Raw genomic sequence first — 23,615 nt, 5'->3', positions numbered from 1 at the left:
TGCTCACTTTAAAGAGGAGGCAATGGGTTGATTTAATGCAACCCTCTCCTTTCACCGAGATCCATGCTCAGAGATGATCTAAGGTAGCAGAGCCCAGCTAGACCTACACTTTCTTTGCTCCTTCTGGCTCAGCCGGAGTCCCCAAGGGCAGAGCTCTTTTCACCGGGCCTGTCACTGATGAAGGTGCCGGGAGTGATGATGATGGGGAACGGTTTTCTAGTGTCCCCTGATTTGGCAGACAGAAAGCTACTCAAAGTTGATTCGTACTCTTTGGAGCCAGGTCCACCTTCCTTCCCTGTTTTCCCTCCTTCCGACCCAATTATTTCTGCGGGGGTTTCCCTGCCAGATGCTGCCACCTACGGGGCCCCCCAAAGAACGAGGCAGAAGAGGGCTGGAGGGGAAAGGATGCGCCAGGGGCTGCGGGCAGAGTGCCCCGGAGAGACCAGAACAGAGAGCCATATTGGGAGGGGGGGATTGGCAATCGGCAGAAACATCGGGAGAGGGCCGCAGAGGGTGCTGGGGACAGCCAGTAGGGCAGGAGAGCAGAGACACAGGAGTCCCATATGCGGGGTTCGGAGTGGGGTGGGCCCGGAACCCCGGCTGCTACCGGGCGGGGTATAGGAGGGATGCAGGGACACAGGGGCTGGAGAAGAGGCAGGCAGGGCGTGGGCCACGTGTTGCAGCTGCGCCCAGACCCCATCGGCCAGATGTGAGGGCGGGCGGGGGCGCCTCCCCTAAGTCCTCCCCGGCTCCCCCCGTGAATGCCAGTGCCTCTGTCCTCCCCCTCTTCCCCTCCCTCCTCCTCCTCCTCCTCCCCGCCGCCGCTTGCGCAGCCCGGCAGCCCGATAGGGCCAGACACTAGAGAGCCAGACCCACGGAGACTGAGACGCAGAGCGGGGAGCAGCCGGGTGGGAGACACACTAACGGGCGGGCGAGCGGGAGACCCGGAGGGAGTGCCAGCGGGAAGGAAGGGGAGGGGCGAGCTTGGAGCTTTTCTGGGCCCTTTCATGTAATTTTTTTTTTTTTTTTGCCAAGTCATCGGAGCCGCCGCAGCTGCCGCGGGGGGCGGTGTGGGGGGGGACGGGGGAGGGGGACCCACAGAGGGGAGGGGGCCGCGGGGAGAAGCCGCGCGCGCCGCCAAGTTGCCGGAGGTAAACAGGCCCCGCGCCCCCTCCCCGCTCCCGCGCTCCGGGCCGCCCGGGGCCGGGGGGAGGGGGTGTCCGCAGTGGCCTCCGGGGGGCGCGGGGTCCCGCGGCGGCCGGGCCCGGGCCGGCCCAAAGAGTGAGGGAGTGCCCGAACGGGAGGCGAGGCGAGGCAGGACGCCGGCCCGGGCCGGGCCTGGAGCGGGGCTCCGAGCCGGGCGCCCCCGCCTCCGCCCCCCAGGCCGGCCGGCCGCCCAGCCTTGGACTTGAACGCCGCCGCCGGGGAGGCAGCGGCAGCGGCAGCCACAGCGCCCGGCCGGGGCAGGGGCAGCCCCGCCGCCGCCCCCGCCGCGGGGCCGGGGGCCCTCCGGGCTCCCCGCAGCCCCCCAGGCCTCCCCCTCCCGGGCCGCCGGCCGGGCCCCGCGACCCCCCATGCACCACCTGCTGGAGCAGCCCGCGGACATGGCGACGGCGCTGTTGGCGGGCGAGAAGCTGCGGGAGCTCATCCTGCCCGGAGCCCAGGACGACAAGGCGGGCGCGCTGGCCGCGCTGCTGCTGCAGCTCAAGCTGGAGCTGCCCTTCGACCGCGTGGTCACCATCGGCACCGTGCTCGTGCCCATCCTGCTCGTCACGCTCGTCTTCACCAAGAACTTCGCGGGTAAGACCCGGCCCGGCCCCCGGGGTGGGGGGCAGCCCTCCTCCCACCCTCCCTCCTCTCTTCCTCCGGGGCTGCCCGGTCTCTCCCTCCCCGGAGCTTCCTTATCTCCTCCCGAGCTTCGGCTTCCCCTGCTCTTTGCCCAAGATGGAGTGAGGGGGAAGAGAGAGACCAGACAAGCACAAGGGTTGGGGAAGGATGTCCGGGCACCATAGGGACCAGACGTGCGTGTGTGGGTGAGCGTGAGTGAGGGGCACGGGAGGTGAGCAGACCCTCCCAGCTTTCACCGCCCCAGCCTCTTAGAAGAGGCGGCCGGGCGCCGCGATCCCGAGGGAGCCAGGAAGCCTGGCGCTGGACAGCTCCAAGGGGGCCCTAGAAAGCACCGTGGGGGCTGGCTCAGGACCTCAGGGCCTCCCCACAGAATGGGAAAATAGAGGCCAGGCGCCCTTCCCTCAGGAGCCTCCAGAAGCCCTGGGTACCAGGGAGTATCCCCAGCCCCATCACCAGGAAACAGTTGCCTGGCAGGAGCGGCCACAGAAGTGGGCCCTCCTTCCCTGGGCCCTGGGTTAAGTGGGGCCTTCCTATGTTTCCTCGGTGCCCATGTGACCGCTTAAAATTACGTTCAGCTCTTCCTGTAAGGAAAAGCCCTGATACCTGGTCACAGCCACCCACCCAGAGTGTTCCAGCCCCTGGTAACATAGGATCCCAGAGAGGGCTAATGTACTGGCAGGCATCTCCCCATCATCATCCATGCAGAAGGAGGAGAAACACCTACATTTGCTTGGGGATCCCAGACAACAACCATCTCAGTACCCACGCTGGTGTGCAAAAATACCCGGGTATGTCTTGCACTTAGGGGGGTGAATTACCCTGTTTTAAATAAATGCAGACTTTCCGTGGAGAAGGGGACTGGCACTGGCAGGTTGGCATTTCTTGGTCAGTAGAAAAACCAATGGGAGACTAAGTCAGATGAGATCCAGTGGGTGGGTCCCAACTTTCTGGGGCCTCAAACTGAGAAGAGATTGGTCTGGGGTGAGGCTGGGCTTGGGAGGGAGCTAGACATGTGGTATCTAGCCTTAGGGCAGTTGTCAGAATTGTAGACCTAGGACTCTATTTTTTGTTGTTGAAGAAATGAGATAGGGATGCTTAGCTGGAAAAGGGGGGGATTTAACTAACTGAGAAGGGAATGGGGGGGGAGGTAAATGATATAATAGCTGCCTATTTGAAAGAAGGGAAATTCGCCTTGTTTTACTTAGCTCTAAAAGACAAGAGCAGGAATAGAAGGGAAAGGTTCCAAGAAGCTAAATTGAGCTGGATGGAAGGAGGACTGTCTAATGATAACAGCTATCCAGGAGCGGAGCAGGTTCCCTTCTCTGCTAGTGAAGTCCCTCATTACAAATGCCCAAGCATCAGCTGAATGACCCCTGATAAGGATGCTGTGGAGAGCATCTCCGAGCCGAGCTGGAGACTGAACTGGGTGGCCCCTGAGGTCCTTCTAAAGGTCTCGGATTCTAAAATAGATGCTTGAATGTTTCAGTGAGCTGTAACAGTATTGATGAGATAATGTGCAAGGAGCTTTTTGTAAACCTTAATTCAGATTTGAGCCCATTATTATTTTTGTCATCTTCATAATTATTTTAATGTGTCAGTTAGCTTTATTTTTAAAATATCCATACAGCTCCCAGCTGCCAAAATGATCTTGCTGAGATTTTAGGTTCAAGTCTACTCTGGGACCAACTGCTGGGGTGTGTGTGTGTGTGTGTGTGTGTGTGTGTGTGTGTGTGTAGCCCAACTGCTGTAATATATATATTATAAACACACACACACACACACACACACATACACACACACACACACACACATACACACGCCACTCACTCAGAATATAAAAGAGCTAAGGACATGGAGGGATTCCCCTTGGGGGGAATGGTGCTTTTAGTTGAGAGGACCCGGGCAAGCCTCCAGTCAGAGGTAGTCCTGGAGCTGCATTGGGAAAGAAGTTAGGAATTCTAAGAGGATAAAGAGAGCATCCCTGGAATGGTACACAACCTATGCAAAGACACAAAAGCCGAAGATGAAATATGATGTTTAGAGAATGGGAAATGGGCTCACCTGGTCAGGACATAGAATAGTGTGTGAAGGGGAATGATCTACCTGGGAAGATACATTGAGGAAGATTGTGTCCAACAGAGAAGTTTGCATTTTGTCCTAGGGAACTCAGAATAAGCTTAGTAATTTTATGATAAAACATTAACATCTCAAATGCAGCATGCCCAAACCAGAACTGATCCTAGCTTAATCCTTCTCTTTCAATAAATTCACTTATTTCTTTTGAAATTTTATTTACTATTTATTTCCCCCACTTACATGTAAAGACAATTTTTAACACTCATTTCTAAAATTTTGAATTCTAAATTCTCTACCTTCTTCCCTCCCCCACCCAACCCTATCCTTATTTCTTTTGAACTATAACCATAGTTCCAATTGATAGGTTAAAATGCAAAGTCCTTAGCCTTTAAGTCTTTCAATGATCTGATCCTGATCTTGCCTAATGTCACATCACTCTCCTTCCTGCCTTCCCTCTCCCAAGGACCTCGTAGTTGTCTTTCTCCAAACTCATTGCTCTATTGCCTTTCATGGCACATTTGCCCAAGCTGTGCCCTATTCTAGGAGTATATTCTTTTCTCTTTTCAGTCTTTCAGGATTCACAGCTTTCTTCAGTAATACCCAGGTGTTATCTAGTTTACAAAGTATTTTCCTTTTTCATTTAACATATCTTATTTTTGGTCTCTCTCCCATCTTCCCCTCACTCGCCATTTAAAAAATAAACCTTCTGATGGGCATAGTCAAACAAAGCAAATCCTGAATTGTTCAAAAACCCGTTTCCTTCTGTATGTCTCCCTCTCTATTAGAGGTTGGTAGCATGCTTCATCTTTGGGATTCTTGAACAGTGACTTGACATTGCACTGATGTTGTCTCAAAGTCTTTCCGAGTTGTTTTCCTTTAAAAACAGTTGTTGTTTGCTGCTATAAATATTTTGTGCATACAAGTCCTTTTCCTTCTTTCTTGAATTCTGTGAGGCAAAGTAGTGATGATATTACTGGATCAAAGGATAAGCCCAATTTAGTGATTTTGGGAGAAATAGATCCAAATTGCTTTTCCAAATAATTGGACCAATTAATTTGCAACTCCATCAACAATGCATTAGAGTGCCTGTTTTTCTGTAACCCCTCCGACTTTTGTCATTTCTTTTTTGTCATCTTTGCCAATCTGATGGATATAAAGTAGAATTCCAGAGTTACTTTAATTTTCATTTCTCTAATTATTAGTAATATTTGGAGCATTTTATATGGTTATTTCTTGTTTAGATTTCTTCCTCTGATAAGCTACTTTTTCATATCCTCTGATCAACTAGAGAATAGCTTTTAGTCTTATACATTAAACTCAGTCCTCCCTACATCTTGAAAATAAGATCTTATCAGAGAAACCTGCTGCAAAGGTTAGTTTCAACTGAAATGATTTTATGCAACATCTTTTTAATTTCATATAATCAAAATTGTCTCTTTTATCTTCTTGTATCTTCTCTACTTTGTTTGGTAATCTGTACATCTGTTCATTTTTTTCCTTGCTCCTCTAATTTGATTATGATGTCACCCTGGATCATTTATCCATTTGGACCTTGTCTTAGCATGTGGTATCAGATGTTGCTCTAGGCCTGATTTCTGCCAGATGATTCATGAAGCATTTTCTGATCTCCCAATTATTAACACTCTCCTAGTTTCCTTTCCTCTCTCTCACTCTCACCTGCCCTCAGGCATTTATGCCCTTTTAAGCCTCCTGACAGTTTTGGGAGGCAAGGAGCTACCATCAGCTACCCCATTTTGCAGATGAAGATCAAGAGGAAAGTGATTTATCCCAAATCATTCTTCAATCGTGGCGCTAGAAGAGATCTTAGCAGTCACTTGATCCATCCTTCCTAGGATGTACTCCACAAGTGGTTGCCTGACCTCTGCTTGAGCTTCAGTGAGAGGTGACCCGTTCCCTTCTGGGACATCTCTGGGAGCTGGGGTCTAAGGGAGATCGCAAGGGGATCAGGAGGACACAGAAAAGGACAGGGGAGTCTCAGGGAGTCCAGAGAATAAGGGAAGAAAGCATTCATTCTGAAAAGCTGGCTGGAGAGAGCTCCCTCCCTCCCAAAGCAGTCTGTTGCAGTTTGGGACAGCCCTAATTATTAAGCAGTCTTTCCTGACACCAAACCTAAATTTGCATTTTGGCCCCTTCTCTGCAGTGCCTCTAGCTCTGCTCTCTAGTGCCCAGCAGAATTTGTTTAATTCTTCTCCCAAGTGGCCATCTTTTAATTATGGGAAATCTGTGAGCATCCCCCATCCCCTTTCCTCATCCCCCAGGACTTCTCTTTTCCAGGCCAAATATTCTCAGTTTCTTCAGCTAATCGCATGAAGGCTTGGTTTGAAAGTCTTTGACCCTTTCCACCCCCATCCCTGTCCAAGCTGCCTTCTTATGGATCTGCCCTAGCTGCTGATGCCCTTCCTAAAATGTAGAATCCAGAAACAGACCCACTGCTTCCCTTGGGGCTTTTCTTAAAGGGAGCTTCTGGCTGCATTCACTTTTTTGCTGCCTTGAAAGTCTCCTGGCTGCCATTGAATCTGCAGGCCCTAAAATTGGTTATGCCTGAGCTTCCCATGCCCCTAGAAAAGTAGAGCTGGATTCCCATCTGAGCTTGACAACACCCCCTCCACAGCTCTTTGTGGCATCTTTGCTTGATTTCCTACCTTTCTTTGCCACAATTCTGTGGATCGGGTAGAATCCAGCAGAGTGCAGCTACCAAATCATGACAAGTGAGAACAGGCCACAGGGAGACCTCCCATTTGCAGCATCTGCTATGTGCAGGTTCAGTGTCAGACTCTGGGATGAGGAGACATCCCAGATCCCGAGGAACCTCTACTTGTATCAGGGGAAACACATGTCTTGTCAGTAAGTATGAGGTCATAGTGGGGAGGAGCGGGGCTGCTGAGATCCAGAGAGACTTCCTGCAAGAGGCAGCCCTGGGGCTCAGCCCCGGGATCTCAGATGGTCTAAAGAGGGGCAGGTAGAAGAGGAAAGGTGTGCCAGGCTTGAGGGTGCGAGCTCTCTGGGCAAAGGAGAAGAAGTGAGAGAGAGGCGTGTCTGAGGATACGGCAAGGCTGGACTGTAGGGCGCATTGGGAGCAGTGTGCAGTAAGACTGGGAAACAGGCAGAAGAGACTGTGAAGGTCTTTCAGTACTGAATCAAGGGGACAGAGAATCACGAGATTTGGGATCAGTTCATAAAGAGGCATTTTCTCCCAATGGCAGTTGGATTTGAGATTCATCCAGTTAGGGAAATCCAGTGGGTATTTGATGGGACACAGGATTGGGGTAGGGGGAGTGGGGAATGAAATCAGGGCAGGGGGATAGGAAAGTTTAATCATTTTTCTTTTGGCGGGGGAGGGGGGGTTTAAGTGACTTGCCCAGAGTTACACAGATTTGAACTCAGGTCCTCCTGACTTTAGTTCTCTATCCACTGTGCCTCCTAACTGCCCCCCTAACCATTTTTTTTTAATTTGGGAGATAGGATAGTGACTATTTGGGGCAAGGCAGGAAGTGAACTCAATCATCAAAGAGTTCCCCCATCTTTTCTTCTCTGTCAGAAGACTTTTGTGGACCAATCCCACATTCAAGGAAACAGGATGAGGAGACATAGTCCTGCCCAGGGGGAGCCCTGGTCTCAACAGGACATTCAGCTCACTAGCCATCCAGCAACTGCAAACATTCACTTATTTAATTTTTTCAATTCTATTTACACCATGTCTGTTTCTACAGATTATGCACCTTGAGTGCATCTATCTATCACTTGTCTTTGTGCCCCGCTAACTAGTACAGTGTTGCGGTTTAGTTGCTTATGTCCGATTCCTTGGGACCCCTTTTGGGGGTTTCCTTGGCAAGGATAATGGAGGGATTTGCTCTTTCCTTCTACAGTTTATTTTACAGGTAAGGAAACTGAGGCACAAAAGGTTAAATGACTTGCTTAGAGTCTTCCTGACTCCAGACTTGTCACTCCATCCTACCTGCCTGTACATAGCAGGCCCTTAATAAATGAATGTTTCTGAATTGAATGGCACTTTGATTCTCTCCTTCATATTCATGAACTCACTTATTCACACCCTATTCATTTCTTGTCTGGTCTCTCTTCCTCATAGGTTGGCAGGCCTCCAATCTCTGCCCACCAGTGTCGCTAAAATCTGTCTGATAGATACATCCCTAATCTTATCAGTCACCTGCTTAGGGACCTTTGGTGGTCCCCCTTCCTCAGGAAGCCCTCTCTGATCTGGCCCTTAAAGTAAGAGTCCTTTCATCCGATTTCTGGGCATCCTCTGTGTTCTGAATCATCTATGTGTGACTCACGTCTCCCTCTTGCTGTAAGCTCCTTGAAGACAGGGCTGAGCACTGTGAGAGGGGGAGGTGGGGATCCCACACCATATGTTGGTATATCTATACTGAGTGGTTCCATGACCTCATCCTGTAAGAGCTCCCTCTGCTAACGCAGGCTGCCCCCGATGGCCATTCTGGCCCTCCCATCAACCCTCTGTAGAGGCAGAGGACTTCTGGATTTCTAGTGTCTTGTGGCTATCAGTACAGCAATGAATCTTTAGCTTAAAGAAATCCTTCAACATACAACTATTGGACAAGGCTAAAGCAAGAATTTGTTTTGTTTGTCATGTTTGTTACACAGATTTTGTTTTTCTTTTCTAATGGTGCAGTGGGGGAACTAATGTGTTGAATTAGTAAAATAAATCTTAAAAAAGTGATGTGTTTGTTAAATACTTGAAAAAACAAGCTGTATATCAAAGAAAACCTTCTGTTTCTAGCCCAAAAGGGTCCAAGGGTAGGGGGCAGTGGGGTGAAGATGGCTTGTACCTCAGTTCCCCTTCTGAGTATCCCCAACCCTTACTTGCTTCCTCATTGCCTACATGCCTCCAACCTGCCTTGGAAGTCAAGTTATGAGAACCCCAGGCTTGACTCAATCATCCAGGTGGGTCCACCCTCCAAAGGTGGGCCCCATTCAGCCCTGTTTCCCACACACAGCCACGCCTGGCACAGGGCCACAACACAGCAAGTATTGGTCAACAGAATAACTGGATCCAAAGGCATTACTTGGATTCCAAAAGCGAGCAGACAATTTAGGGGGTCCGCTTTTATTTTTCTGTTATGCATCTGGGATGGATACTTGAGAATTGCCTGTCTTTGGAAGGCAGGTTCCCAGAGCAAAGTTGGTACTGATAGAGTAAGTTCACATTCTCTTTCTGAGAAAAAGGACCAAGTATCCCCATTCAGATTTAAGATGGTGTTAAATGGGGAAGATCTTGAGCTGTGCTGAAGGGATGATCCTTAGTCTCCCCTCTCCCCCCCCGCCAGTTTCCTTCCCTCTTCTAGCTTCCTGAGACAGTCTGAGGAGGCTTCTGAATTGGAAAATGAAAAATTGTGGTAAATGTTTAACAACTGGCTCTCCAAGAAAAACATTTGCTCATGACACATTTGTAAATTTAATCTGCATTATTAACATTTTTCTGTCATTGTCCTAAGTTTAGACAGTCATCAAAGCAGTAAATTAAGAACTGATTTTTAGAGTTTTCCAATTTCTGAGGCATAAATGCTCACATTAAAATTTTAACGATCAATTCTTGGGAGCCAGTACCAGTTGGCTCCAATACACTCTTGAGTGCGAGGTACTTTAGAGATGGTCTAATACAATTTATTCACTTTACAAATGAAGAAGCTTTTCAACAATGAGGTGATTCGGGCCAATTCCAAAAGATGTGATGGGGAAAGTCATCAGCATCCAGAAAAAGAACCATGGGGACTGATGTAGATCATAAAATAGTATTTTCACCTTTTTTGTTGTTTGTTTGCTTTTTTTTTCCTTTCTCATTTCCCCGCCTTTTTCATCTAGTTTTTCTTATGCAACATGATCATTGTGGAAATATGTATAGAAGAATTGCACATGTTTAACCTATATTGGACTACTTGCTGTTCAGGGGAGGAGGTGGAGAGAGAAAAAATGTGGAACACAAGATTTTGCAAGGGTGAATGTTGAAAATAATCTTTGCATATATTTTGAAAATAAAAATCTATTATCAAAAATTAAAACAAAAGCAAAAACAAACAAACAAGCTAAAGTCCAGAGAGTTTTGGCTGAATCCCACAGCAAAGGCAGAGTCCAGCTTTTCCAGCTTCCAGCATGGGGCTCTGCTCATTACCCCAGGAGCCCCACCCCACAGCAGGCTGACTTGCTCTCCAATCTCAGCTGCTTAAGTCACCAATGAAGCCAGCCCCAAGGGGATTCGCTAACAGAAGCAGAGGATGTTCCAGTGTTAGGCAGGCAGAGTTAGGTTCCACTTGGTTCTAAGAATCATCTCTGTTCTGGTCTTCACATTCTGCTTCTAGCTAGATAGAACAGAGCAATTTTGAGAGTTGACTAGCTGGGGAGCAACCCTTTCTAAACCCCAATGTTTAGAGAACCATCCCCTGTTTGGTTCACAGGATCTTTTCTCCCCTTACCCACCTGGACTAGGAGAGAGAGCTGGGATTTCAATCTAGGCTCTCTCATTGGCTTGGATGAATCACTGTAATTCCCTGGACTTCAGTTTCCTCAACTTCCTTGATAATGGTAGATTCATAGAAGCTTAGATCCAAAAGGGTTGTGAGAGGTGTTCTGATCCAGGCCCTGCCTACCAGTAAAAGCATCCCACGCTACCTCCAGAAATGATCTTCTGTTGGAACACATCTTGCAAGCCTTCCTCCAAGGCAGCCCACCACTCTGGGACAGCTCTCCTTCCTGTAGGAAAGTCCTTCTTTCCATCCAGATTTGATTTATTTCTTAGCAATTTCCACCCATTCTTCCTAGTCCTGCTCCCCAAGGCCAACTAGGACAAAGCCCTGAGCCTCTTTTCCCTGACATCCATTCAAAACTGATCATATCCTCCTTGTGTATTCTCTTCTCTGCGTTCCTTCAGTCTAGCCTTATAGGACATCATCATCCAATTGGAAAATGTATTGGTGTCTTTCCTCAGAAGTGGTACCCCAGACTATACACATAGTACAACAGATAGGGTCTGGTTGGGGCTGATATTCTGCAAGCTTCCCAAGGTCACACCAGGTCTCCCACTGCCATGTCATAGTAATGACTTATATGCAGTTGATAGCTCCCTAAATGCTCTCGATCTTTTTTTCATCTGGACTGCTGAACAAACTACCCTTCCCCATCTTGTGCCTATGAAGCTGATGTCTTTGAAACCAATAATTTGAAATTATTCTTCTTTTTTGTAAGGCAATTGGGGTTCAGTAACTTGCCTGAGATCATACAGCTAGCAAGTATTAAGTGTCTGAAGATGAGTTTGAACTCGGGTCCTCCTGATTCTTGGGCCAGTCCTCTATCCACTGTCCATCTAGCTTCCCCGTTGTTTTTTTTTTTTTTTTACTTTTGAGCCCAATTTTCTAACCTATCAAGACATTTTTTAAAATTCTGACTGCTATCTAGTATGTTAGCTGTACCTCTGAGATATGTATCATATATGGACTTCTATCCCTTTATACAAGTCATTGACCAAAAAAACAAGTCAATAATAGCACAGATTTATTTTTTCCTCAATAGTATTTTATCCTTCCATATACATGTAAAAATGTTTTTCAACATTCATTCCTGCAAGACCCTGTGCTCCAAATCCCTCTCCCACCTCTCACCTTCCCCTTCCCCAAGACAGTAAGCAATCTGATATAAATTAAACATGTGCAATCCTTCCCAATATATTTCCATATTCATCATGTTGTGCAAGAAAAGTCAGACCAAAAGGGGAAAAACACAAACAAAAAAAGTTGAGCATACCATGTTTCTAACCACATTCAGTCTTCTCAGCTCTCTCTCTCTGGATGTCCATCGCACGTTTCCACCGGAACTAGCACAGATCTAAATCCAGATCGTTAGGGCATCCTGTTGAAGACCTCCTCGTGAACTGACATAAAGCCTAGCCGATCGACGAGTAACAAATGCTCCTCATTATGCTTCATTTACCCTAGATGGTTTTTTTTTTTTCATTTTGTCCATGATAACATGAAAGATTGTGTCAAGTCAAAGATTGCTGAAATCTCAATTAACTGTGTCTGTGGCATTTACCCAATCTACTAGTCCAGTAATCCTGCCCCCCAAAAAGGAAGCGAGATTGGTTTTGTGTGACTTGTTCTTAGTGAGTAATGCTGATACTATGTGGCCACTGCTTGCATTTCCAAATATTCAATTAACATCCTTTTAATGCTGTGCTCTAGAATTTTGTCCCACATCAAAATCAGGCTCCCCTAATTTATCATTCATAGATTCTACCCACTCCCTTTTTTTGAAAATCAGGACATTTCCCCTTCTCCATTTCTTCAGCCCATCTTCCACTATCTCTCACACAGAACTCTGTGAGATACAATATTTGGGGAAAATAGTATGTATCTTTAGCACTGACCTAATGTCAAGGAAGGGGCATTGGCTTTGGAGTCCATGACCATGGGTAAAAATTATTTTTAAAAAACGTAGATTGGTTCAGATTAACTGGTTAGGCTGGTTAGGATCAAAGGTTCCTACATCTAGAACTGGAAGAGACCTTAGACTTGGCTAGGTAGGCTGGTTAGGAGCAAAGGTTCTTACAACTAGAACTGAAAGAGACCTTATAAGTCATCTGTCCTCCACATTTTACAGATGTGCAGACAGGCTCTGAGTGATAGACTCAAGGTCATTCATAGGTATCAGAACTGGGATCTGAAGTCTCCTGACTCCCCTTTCAGTGCTCTGTTCCTCTCCCATTGTCCATGTGACCTGGGGGCAAAGCTACACCCCTGTAGACGTCAGTACCTTCATCTGTAAAACGATTATATGTAAATATACTTATTTACATAAATATGTAAAATTAGATGACGTGATCTCAGAAGTACCTGCCAACTTTATATCCTCATTCTGGAAACTTCCTGAATATGAGGAATTCCTCTTTTGATAGGAGATCATTTTAGGAAATGATCCTGGGTCTTTTAGAGTTGAAATCATGTACCTTCTGGAAGAAGCAGGGGAAGTATGGGAGGACAGGCTCCCAGCCGGTGTACAGCCTTGCCACTCAGGTTCCTTCTGTCCCCAACCAAGGTCTGCCCTGCCAGTTCACGTATGCTCTTAAACCCCAGGGACAGGGGGGATGGGGATACAGGAAAAGGCTCTGCCCCCTTGTTGGACATCAATAGTGGGTGAATGTTTTTTTCAGTGCCCACCCCAATCTGTGTCCTCCCTTTGCCAGGAGGGATGAGCACTGTGGACCCTTCCCCATCCCTGCCATGACCCTGAGCCGTGTCTCTCCTCTCTGCCCTCCAGAGGAACCCATCTACTGCTATACCCCTCACAACTTCACCCGTGACCAGGCCCTCTATGCACGTGGCTACTGTTGGACAGAGCTTAGGGACGCCCTGCCCGGGGTGGACTCCAGCCACTGGCCCTCCCTCTTCGAGCACAAGTTCCTGCCCTATGCCCTGCTGGCTTTTGCCGGCATCATGTACGTCCCCGCCCTGGGCTGGGAGTTCCTGGCCTCCACCCGCCTCACCTCCGAGCTCAACTTCCTTCTCCAGGAGATTGACAATTGCTACCATCGGGCTGCGGAGGGCCGGGCCCCCAAGATCGAGAAGCAGATCCAGTCCAAGGGCCCCGGCATCACGGAGAGGGAGAAGCGGGAGATCATCGAGAACGCCGAAAAGGAGAAGAGCCCCGAGCAGAACCTGTTCGAGAAGTACCTGGAGCGCCGGGGCCGCAGCAACTTTCTGGCCAAGCTCTACCTCGCCCGGCACGTGCTCATCCTCCTCCTGAGCGTCGTCCCCATCAGCTACCTGTGCACCTACTACGCCACGCAGAAGCAGAACGAGTTCACGTGCGCGCTGGGCGAGCCTCCCGACGGCCCCCGGGGCTCGGTGCGCGTCAGCTGCAAGCTGCCCTCGGTGCAGCTGCAGAGGATCATCGCCGGCGTGGACATCGTCCTCCTCTGCTTCATGAACCTCATCATCCTCGTCAACCTCATCCACCTCTTCATCTTCCGAAAGAGCAACTTCATCTTCGACAAGCTGCACAAGGTGGGCATCCGCACCCGCCGCCAGTGGCGCCGCTCCCAGTTCTGCGACATCAACATCCTGGCCATGTTCTGCAACGAGAACCGGGACCACATCAAGTCGCTCAACCGGCTCGACTTCATCACCAACGAGAGCGACCTCATGTACGACAACGTGGTGCGACAGCTGCTGGCCGCCCTGGCCCAGTCCAACCACGACGCCACCCCCACGGTCCGAGACTCGGGCATTCAGACGGTGGACCCCAGCGCCAACCCCGCCGAAGGCGACTCGGGGGAGCCCCCCGTCGTCAAGCGCCCCCGCAAAAAGATGAAGTGGATCCCCACCAGCAACCCCCTGCCCCAGCCCTTCAAGGAGCAGCTGGCCATCATGAAGGTGGAGAACCACAAGGCGGACAAACCCAAACCGGTGAGGAGGAAGACGGCCACGGACACGCTCATCGCGCCGCTGCTGGATGCCCGAGCCGCCCACCACAAAGGGGCCGGGGCCGGAGACCCCGGCCCCTCCTCCGCGCCCCCGTCCGCCAGCGGCGAGAAGAAACACGCCAGACATTTCTCCTTGGACGTCCATCCCTACATCCTCAGCAGCAAGAAGCCTAAACCAGAGCTGCCGCCCATTGCCGCCCTGCCCGCCTCCAAGAGCCAAGAGGGTGCCTTCCTCACCCAGGGGGAGGACTGCAGAGGGACCCGCATGGCGCCTGCCAAAGGTAGGAAGGTGGGGAAGGGGGTGGGCCGCAGTGAGGTTGACTCAAGGAGGATGGACAGGGGAGCGGGAAGCCAAGGAGAACCGAAAGCAGCAGATCATACCGCCCCCCTCCATTAAATCCATAATTTAAAAAAAAATTATAGAATAATCTCCTCTCCTAGACATGGAGAGGCCCCGGCCTTCAGAACTCAGCCATGATCCTAGAAGTAAAGAATGGGGCCGTGGATCTGCCAGAAAAAAAAGGCTGTGGGCTTTATTCGGGAGCAGAGGCAGGAAACCCCTCTCAGACTCCCACCCGAGCCTTAAAAAGGGCCGAAAATTTCGATGCTTAAAATCAGTTTACTGCCTTGAAGCTAGGATTAGGGTAATTTTTAAATTTACTTTAGCTTTATTTTCCACCCACTGGCAAGGGAAAGTGGTCTGCTCTAGGTAGAACCATGGACAGCAGCTAAAAAAAACCTGGGAAGGAACAAGGTGGTAAAAGCTTTACAGAGTGGGGTATTCCAGAGACCAGGGCCCTTCTGAGCATCTCTGAGTGATGCTACAGTGATGAGTGCTCACCTGCCATCACTCTAGGGGCCTTGGGAGGTGGGGAGTTTGCTTTCAGTAGCCTGTACCCTGAGAAGGCAGGGGGACCCACACAGGAGATGTGGGAGAAAGAGTTCCACTCAGAGAGGTCAATAAGCATTTTTTATACTTTGTTTTTATTTTTGCTGAGGCAATTGGGGTGAAGTGACTTGCTCAGGGTCATACACCTAAGAAGTGTTAAGTGTCTGAGGCCAGATTTGAACTCAGGTCCTCCTGACTTCAGGGTTGGTGCTCTATTCACTGCACCATCTAGCTGCTCCCATTTTTATACATTTAAAAGAAGGAGTAACCCTGGTTGAAAGTTTATTGAAGGGAGACAGCATATTCTTTGAGGATACTTGGCAAATAAGATAGGACAATCCTTTTTCTTTTGAAGTGGACCCAACCTTCTCTATCAACCAGATAAACAGAGAATCCAAAAATCCTCATTCGCTTATTTGGGAGTTCAAAATTCATTCAGGGCACAATCGGTAACACTATGTCAGGGAGTGATGAGGATGTTGCTTTAACCTAAAGATAAGAGAAGGAGAAAGATGTAGGGAGTTTCTCTAATATTTGACCAAGGGACAAAACAAAAAAAGAGAAAAGAAAGGGGAAGAAGTGCTAGAAACCTCACTTCTGTATAATTAAAACATCAGAGACCTTCCTTCCTTAGGCAGTTATTATGGCCATCAGAGCTCTAGTGGTACATGACAAATAACCCAGAAAATATTTCTAAGTCTGTAGCAGGAGGCAGGGTGGACCAACTACCAGGTGGTTCCCTGAAATAGCCTTATTAGTAAACCAGACAAAAACTATCTATTAAGTTCCTACTGTGTGCAAGCCTATGGGAGAACTGAGACCTTGACTGCCAACAAGGATGGTTTCTGGTGAGTTTGTGCTTCTGTTAGTGGTGGTTAACACGAATGTGCCTTCCTCCTAAAGAAGGAGATGGAGGGAATAGAGGAATGGGCTTTTACTTTCCAGTTTATTAAAGAGAATGAAGTGTTTCTTAACATAAGAGTTCCACAGGAAGAAAGAAAAAGGAGGCTGGCTTCTGTGGACACTGAGTTCTGCAGCTTGGGTCCTTTGATTCTTGAGGAATCCTTACCTGGATAAGAGAGTGGAAGATAGCAACACAAAGAGGAAAGAGGAGGATCATGGGACTCTTTGGAGCAAGGTAACAAACATGAGTATCATTCCGAAGAGGATGAAGCTGGAGCTCCGAAGAGGAAGATGTGATCGCCAAGAAGTAATACTGTGAGTACACAAGTACCACCAGGAAGCTATCATTCAGGACTGGACAGACACAACTGGTGGTGCTTGATAGTGATCACTAGTGAATCTTTGGGAATGGAACAGTCAAGAGACATACTCCATCCCAGAGCCTGTACTCTGAATGTGACCCTTTCCTAATGTTTTCCAAGCCTGGTGACCATCAGACACTCTTGGTGAGTTATGTGAGGACAGATAATATCCCTAGAAAGCATTGCTGAGGAAGAGAAAATTCTAAGAGAGAAACTAAAGATCTTAGGAGGGAAAAGTAAGGTTTTCTTTACTGCTCCTGGTTGCAAGTGGAATCTTATTGAAAGAGTGATCCACTGTTAGAGTGTAAATTTGGATTTATGGAACACATTGGAATGATAGGCTCTTTGGCGGGAGTAAAGTAAATCTCATGAGGAACATTAAAATTAATTTCTTTAGAGATTTTCAGATTGAATCCAAAGGGTTTTAAACTGAAAATGGAAGGGGGGAAACCGACCCATATAAATTTGCCAAGCTGGAGACCATGGAGACTAAAAGCAGCTATTACTGGAGAGAACAGTAATTCACAGGGGATGTATCCAGGAAGAGAGCCACCACTAAGTTCCATGGCCTCAGGAAGTCCAGAAATCAGTGTGGAAAAATAAATAGCAAGTGAACTGAAAAAGGAGGCACAATCAGCCTCCAAAGAAGCTCTGCGATATGGGAGATCAGTCATGGCAGAAATATGGAAATTATGGAAAGAAGAAGAGAAACCAAGAAAGGAGAAATAGAGGAGGGCTCATGGGAAGAATATTCATGTAAAGAGAGTCATGAAGATTGATGGAGATGGAGGAGCATCGGAGAGAAGTTTTGTTAAAGGGAAGTGATCAGAAGTGATCTTGTGGCTATAATCCACCACAACAAAAGATAAGTTCTAGAAAGTGATCCAGAAGCTAGCCAGAGAGACCTCAACTCTCTGAGACATCTGGGACTCCGGTGCTCACTCTGCCAAAGTCATGCTACTAACTTCTCAATTGAGCTTTGACAATCCTGGATTCTTGGTAGAGGATGTGACCAAGAGGAACAGCTACTCTCGAGTTAATTCTGAGCAGTAAAGATGAACAAGCTGAAATAGAATGATGGGAACCTTGGAAGGAGAACTCCATTTTCAAGTTTGGACTAGATGAGTAGGGGAAAGAAAGCTGCATCTGAGATTTTCAGAAAGTGGATTTCAAAGACTTTATAAGAAAGATAGCCAGAAACTCGTGGCCTAAAATCCTCCAAGGAAGTTGACTGAAATGAATGTGATGTTCTTCTAAAGTATAATATTCCAACAACACAAACACAAAGGAACCCAATTACGAATAAAGGGAGAAGTTCCCTCAACTTACTAATATGAATTTAGGAAACATTGGCCAACTCGTATTTGAAAAAGACAGTGTACAAAAAGTGGAAGAAGGCCATAAATGAAGACAGATATCAAAAGGCAGCAGCAGAGGGCTAACAACCAGAAGAATGAAGACCAGCAGAGAAAGCTACGATAACAAAGAGGGTTTTCCAGTGTGAGGGATGGAAAGAAGATCGAAGAAAGGATAGGAGCATTGCTCAAGGTGGATTGGGTAATGATCAAAGGAGGCAGTGGAGGAAAGGAAGAACAATCTAATTCTTTAATTCTGTCTTCTCTACCAAAAAAAAGATTTTCTGACAAGCAATAGAAAAGCAAAACCGAACAACAATCAATTAAAAACAAGATGCACTTAGAGATGCCTTTACTAAGCCCAGAGAAGTTACATACGAGGGGTTATAATAAGAGAGAAATATAATTGCTAAACAGCTCTTGGTGATTTGTGGGAAAATATGGAGAATGGAAAAGATCCTGGAGAAGGGCAAATGCCATCCTAATTTTCATAAAGGGGGAAAAGATGGTTTCTTCAGCTATTAAGCCAATTAACTGAGAGCCAGCCTTACTTCATCCATACATCCTCAATTCCTATTCTGGTGGGGTTAATGGACTAGTCAATTGGAGAAATACTTTAGATCAACCTTAACTAGATTTCAGCAAAACATTTGACCAAGATTCATTCCCTCCTTGGACAAGATGGAGAAATGCTCAGCTAAATGGTAGTCCGGATAGATAGATTCAGAACTCATTGGATGCCTGAATCCAAAAAGGAGTCATGAATGAATTATATTGGATGGAAGCCTCTAGTGGAGTCTCCCAGGGGACTCTGTACTTGTCCTGTCCAATCTAAAATGATTACCCATGACTTTAATATAGACATAGATCATATACATACAATGTGAAGTCTGGAGGGAAGAGATATGATTTAGAATCATAGGGTCGTGGTTTAAATTTTTTGATATACTAGAATGAGAGACTCAGTCTAATAATAATAATAAATATATATATTTGCTGAGACAATTGGGGTTAAGTGACTTGCCCAGGGTCACACAGCTGAAAAGTATTAAGTGTCTGAGATCAGATTTGGAGGGCTGGTACTCTATCCATTGTGCCATCTAGCGATCCCAATAAAATGAAATTTAATAGGGAGAAGGGTATAAAGTTGACCATACATGCTCAAACTCTCACCAACATATGTACAGGATTGGTGAAATATAGCTACTCAGCATTTCTTTTTTTAATAGTATTTTATTTTTCCAAATACATGCAGAGATAATTTTCACCATTCACTTTTGTAAAGTGTAATGCATTTTTTGTGAAAAAGTTCTCAGAGGTCTAGTGGAACAGCAGTGTGCTATGGTGTCCCTTAGTCTCCCTCACATAGTGTGATCTTTGGATGCCCAAAGGAGGTATTCAGGAATAACAAAGGTACGGTTCTGATCTGACCACATCTGGAATATTGTATCTCTAGAACTCAGGGTTCCATAAAGAGTGCTTTGGAAACAAGTGCATATTGGCTTAGAAAACTACAAATTCGCATTATTTATGTTGTTAATTTTGTTAGTTTTTCAATAACATTTTCATCTGATTTAGGGAGTTTTGGGGGAGCCATATGGAGACCCCAGCTAAGAGTTGGACAGTTCTGCCATAGACTGTTTAGATTAGGGCAGCCGGGATGGGGAGAAGGCTGGGGAGCAACCAAGCGAAATGAAGATTGCTTGAAAACACTGGGGATGTTTAGCTGAAAGAGAAGAGCCAGAAATGGGGTCCTCTTCAAGCGTAACAGTCCCGATGTTTTCATGGCTTTTTAAGGCTTACAAAGCTCTTACAGATTACAATAACTCTGTTAGGTAAGTTCTCTGGCTCTTATTATCCCCATTATATAGATGATGGTACTGTGGCTCAGAACCGGGAAAGGACTTGCCCAGAGTTAGACTCCTAGTAAGTATCTGAAGTGGAATCGCAGCCCACGTCTCTCAGCATGGCTTCCCCTTCACCACCCTGCATTGGAAGGGCTCATTGGAAAAGACCCTGATATTTGGGTGATGGAAGGCAAAAGGAGAAGGGGATGGCAGAGGATGAGACGGAGAGAGCTTGTCGTGGAAGTGATGAACACGAGCTTGGACAGACTTTGGGAGACAGTGGAGGACAGAAGGGCCAGTGGTCCAAGGGGTCACAAAGACTGAGCAAGAACGCCACCTCCCCCCTCCTCCCAAGTTTGTCTTTAAGCTCACAAAGCTTGCTCTGGCCACCCACTTTGCTAGTTACGGCTCTGATGCAGAGTCCTGCCGTCAGTCTGAGAGAGACCCCCGAGAGTGTCCGGCTGGAGGAAGGAGGCAGCCTGTGTAAGCCATCCTGCTGCTCAGCGGCCGGCCCAGCCAGGTAGAATAGGGCTCCTCTCATCACCCAGTAACCAAGGACCAGCTCAGATATGCTCTTCTGCCACCTAAACGAATCCAGGCTGGGGAAGCCTTTGCCAGACCCACTGCAGGAGCGTGGAACCCAAGGCTCCCTTCCTTCGGACCAGCTGACTCAAAGGCAAGATGAGTGTGTAGTTGTTTTGAGCCTCAGCCCCCGCAGGGACATATCTCTGGGGTCCTGGGTCATGCATAGGCTCTAGCAGAGACCCCATTGTTCAGGAGTTGACTGGAAGGGACCCCGAAGCATCAGACCAGAAGCTCTTTATGCTGGGTTGTATAATATCAGCCTTACTACTTTCCGGGAGGACTCCGTTTCTCTCATAGGTTTGTCCACCATTTTTGTTCAGAGCCTGCCTGGTGGCTGCCCAGTGTAGAGGAAAGAGGGTTGGATCCAGAAATGAGAAAAGCTGGTTTTTCATCAAATCTCTTTAGACCTCAGTTTCCTCATCTGTAAAGTTAGGAGATTAAAATGGACGGTCTCTAAGATTCCTTCTAGGCGGTGGTGTCTGGGGCCTTTCTCGGCCTTCTGAAGCCATGAATAATCATCCCTTGGGCCAGTGACGGGCTGCTCCCTGGCCGTTGTTCATGACTGACCCAGATCCACTGGCCAGCTGCTCAGCCCAGGAGACATCCCCAGACCCTTTGACTTTGGCCCCATGATTTTCACACCTCACAACTTTGTGGGCCTCCCCGGCCCTCACTAAGGTCCAACCATTGGGCCTGGAGCTAACCTCCGGGATCTTCCCGATTCCCTGAGCTCTGGGCCTTTTTCTTCTGCTATGGCCGCCGCTTCCAGGTGTCCTTCCCAGCACTCCCTTCCCCCGTTCTTTCATCCCATGTTCCAAGATCACCCAAGGTCCACAGTCCCTTCACAAGTGGCTCCAAACATGCATCCGCAAAGCTGAGCTCAGGGTGGGCCTTTCTAAGCAGGGAGCCCCAGGCCATGGCACTGAGTGCCAGATACCTGACACTGATATAGGGTTTGTCCCCTGGGCACTTGGGGTCAAACTCACCAGTCTACTCTATACGACATTTGGGGGGCTGGGGAGGAGGAATCCATGGTCTGAAAGAAGAAAGAGACAGTTTGGTGTTTTTGATCCTGTTTTCAGATCCCCCAGGCCCAGAAAAAGAAATCCTGTACCCAGTGGAACCGTGCCGGGCCATGGCACCCCCTCCGGGATCCTTCCATAGCTGCCCACCTACCACAACTACCGGGGTCCCGGGGCCCCCAGCCAGTGTCACCCCTGGCCTTGGGAAGCCTGAATCTATAGCTGTCTTGAGCCACAACTCCACCCACCCCCTGCTGCACATCAATACCTTGTATGAGGACCACCGGGCGGAGGAGGAGGAGGAGGCCCCGCCGCGAGCCTCCCCTGACATGGCCGACCTCATCACCATCCCTCCCCCCAAGCAGATTCTCATTGCCACCTTTGAGGAGCCCCGGACAGTTGTGAGTACTGTGGAGTTTTAGAGAGAGGCGACAAGTCCCCCCAGTACTCATAGCCACCCCACCTCCAGCCCCGGGTCGTCGTCAGGACCTGCCCCTAGACCCCCAACCTGACAGGAAACCGGCCACTGCATGCCCTCGCCAAGGTCCCCTGAAGCGCCAGCCCAAGCACGAGTCTCCCACTAGACCCACTGCCAGTGCCCAGGGGCAACTAGGGATCCCCACCCCCCCACATCCTCAGCCACCCTGCTTAGCTACTGCTGCCCTGGTCCCCCGACCTCCAGCGTCCGGGAGCTAGGGACGGCCTGTCCGCAGCCACTGTGGTTCTCAACATGCACTTTAGCCAAGATTCCCCTCCCATCGTGGCCAGTCCCACCCGGAGCCACCCCAGGCCTTGCCTGAGCCCGCCTGGCCAGCCTGCGCTTCCCCCCGGAGTCTCCGAGACCCTGGCCCGGCCCGGCCCCCCGTCGCCCGTGCTTCCTGCAAACCACAGACTCGCGGTCTAGCCGAGAAGGGCCTTCCTGCGGCCTCACGGACACCAGATATGCAATACAGTTCTGGGGGCCCGGCTCCCCTCGGGCGGGAGGGGAGGGGAAGGACTGCCAGGGTAGGTGCTCAGGATGGGTCCTGTCCTCAGGTGGGGGGGACAAGGCCCAAAGCCCCCCCGACCCTGCGAGGAGCAATGTGTGGCCCTGGAGAGGCCAGATGAAGAGTTTATTTTTTTAATCTATTTTGTCATTAACCTAGGGTGCTGGGGTATTTATTCCGAGGATGGACCTCTCCTCCCCGGGTACGGAAGGGTGGAAGGAAATCCGTTTGGGGAGTGAATGGGGGGATCTGGAAGGGCGGGAACGCTCAGAAGGTTCCCTGAGCTTCCTGGGCCCAGGATGGCCCCTGGCCCCCCACAGCTACCCTCAGCCTGGGGCTTCCCCACATGGTGCAGTGTTCTGCCCCAAATCCCTCCCTCTCAGGAAGGTTCCGTCTTCCTCCTGACTCCATCACCTTGGAGCCCCGGCCTCCTCCAGGGCTCGGTCTGTCCAGGGTGATGTTCCCCCCCTTCCAAGGCTCAGATCCACTCCCCAACCCCCAGCCTCTCCCCCCAGAGCCCCGGGCTCAGCGTCCTGCTGGGGCTGACCCCACCCCAGCACCCGGGCCGGCACCCCCTCCCCAGAGCCCCCGCTCAGTGTCTCCCTTGGGAGTGCTCCCCCTCCAACACCCCTGGGGGGCCCCTCCCCCTTTCAATTGCACTTTCTCTTTGTCTCTCAACATCCACGTGTTTCATTTTGTTATGAATGCTGTAATCACCGATAATTCGGGTTTGGAAACTCAGAGCCGAGTTTTCACCAGAACCAGAGGGAGGAGGAGGAGGAGGAGGAAGGGCATGGAGAATGTACAAACCGTATCTTGCAATAACAGCCCGTCCCGAGCCCCACGGCCCCCCGCGCCCCTGCCAGGCCCCCTGTGCGGGCGCTCGTGGGCGGGACGGGCCGGGGAGGGAGGGGGCTGCCCTGGAGGGGAACGAAGGCTCACCTGGCTCTCGCATCTATTACCTCAGACACGATGACGGACGGCAGTGTTGAACAAAAATAGCACTAAATATATAAATAAATATTATTCTAACAACAGGTCCACCTCGTGTCCTCGGCCGCCCCGCCCCGGGATACAAGGATGGGCCAAGGTGGGTCCGCCCGGCCGGGAAGCCCTCCAGGTTTGCCCACGCCGGTCCCCTTCCTCTCTTCACTTGAGGCGATGGGCGCCCAAGAAGGGGGATTAGTTAGAAGCTTCGGGGCTGGGGAGGGTGGGAAGGAAGGAGACAAGGGAGGGAGGAGAGATTCCTGGACATGGCGGGGGAGGGTCTGAAC

The 23,615-nt window shown here is 49.2% G+C and overlaps 1 protein-coding gene across 1 annotated transcript; it reads left to right on the top strand.

Moving 5' to 3' along the window:
* The first annotated feature begins 1,553 nt into the window (after positions 1-1,553).
* On the top strand, positions 1,554-23,378 carry PANX2 (pannexin 2). Its single transcript, XM_051962617.1, has 3 exons — positions 1,554-1,800; positions 13,228-14,673; positions 21,416-23,378. Exons 1-3 carry the CDS (start codon positions 1,575-1,577, stop codon positions 21,775-21,777), a joined length of 2,034 nt encoding a protein of 677 aa, XP_051818577.1. The 5' UTR covers positions 1,554-1,574; the 3' UTR covers positions 21,778-23,378.
* Positions 23,379-23,615: the final 237 nt, after the last annotated feature.

Source organism: Antechinus flavipes, chromosome 5 (genome assembly GCF_016432865.1).
Source record: "Antechinus flavipes isolate AdamAnt ecotype Samford, QLD, Australia chromosome 5, AdamAnt_v2, whole genome shotgun sequence".
Classification (NCBI taxonomy): Eukaryota; Metazoa; Chordata; class Mammalia; order Dasyuromorphia; family Dasyuridae; genus Antechinus; species Antechinus flavipes.
This window is presented reverse-complemented; position numbering and strand designations above follow the sequence as displayed.

What these genes read in the sequence shown, in the direction of transcription:
- PANX2 (XM_051962617.1), top strand. Translation starts at nt 1,575, where the DNA reads ATGCACCACCTGCTGGAGCAGCCCGCGGACATGGCGACGGCGCTGTTG. An exon ending in CTTCACCAAGAACTTCGCGG is followed by an intron (nt 1,801 to 13,227) that starts GTAAGACCCGGC and finishes TCTGCCCTCCAG; the next exon opens with AGGAACCCATCTACTGCTAT. An exon ending in CCGCATGGCGCCTGCCAAAG is followed by an intron (nt 14,674 to 21,415) that starts GTAGGAAGGTGG and finishes TCCTGTTTTCAG; the next exon opens with ATCCCCCAGGCCCAGAAAAA.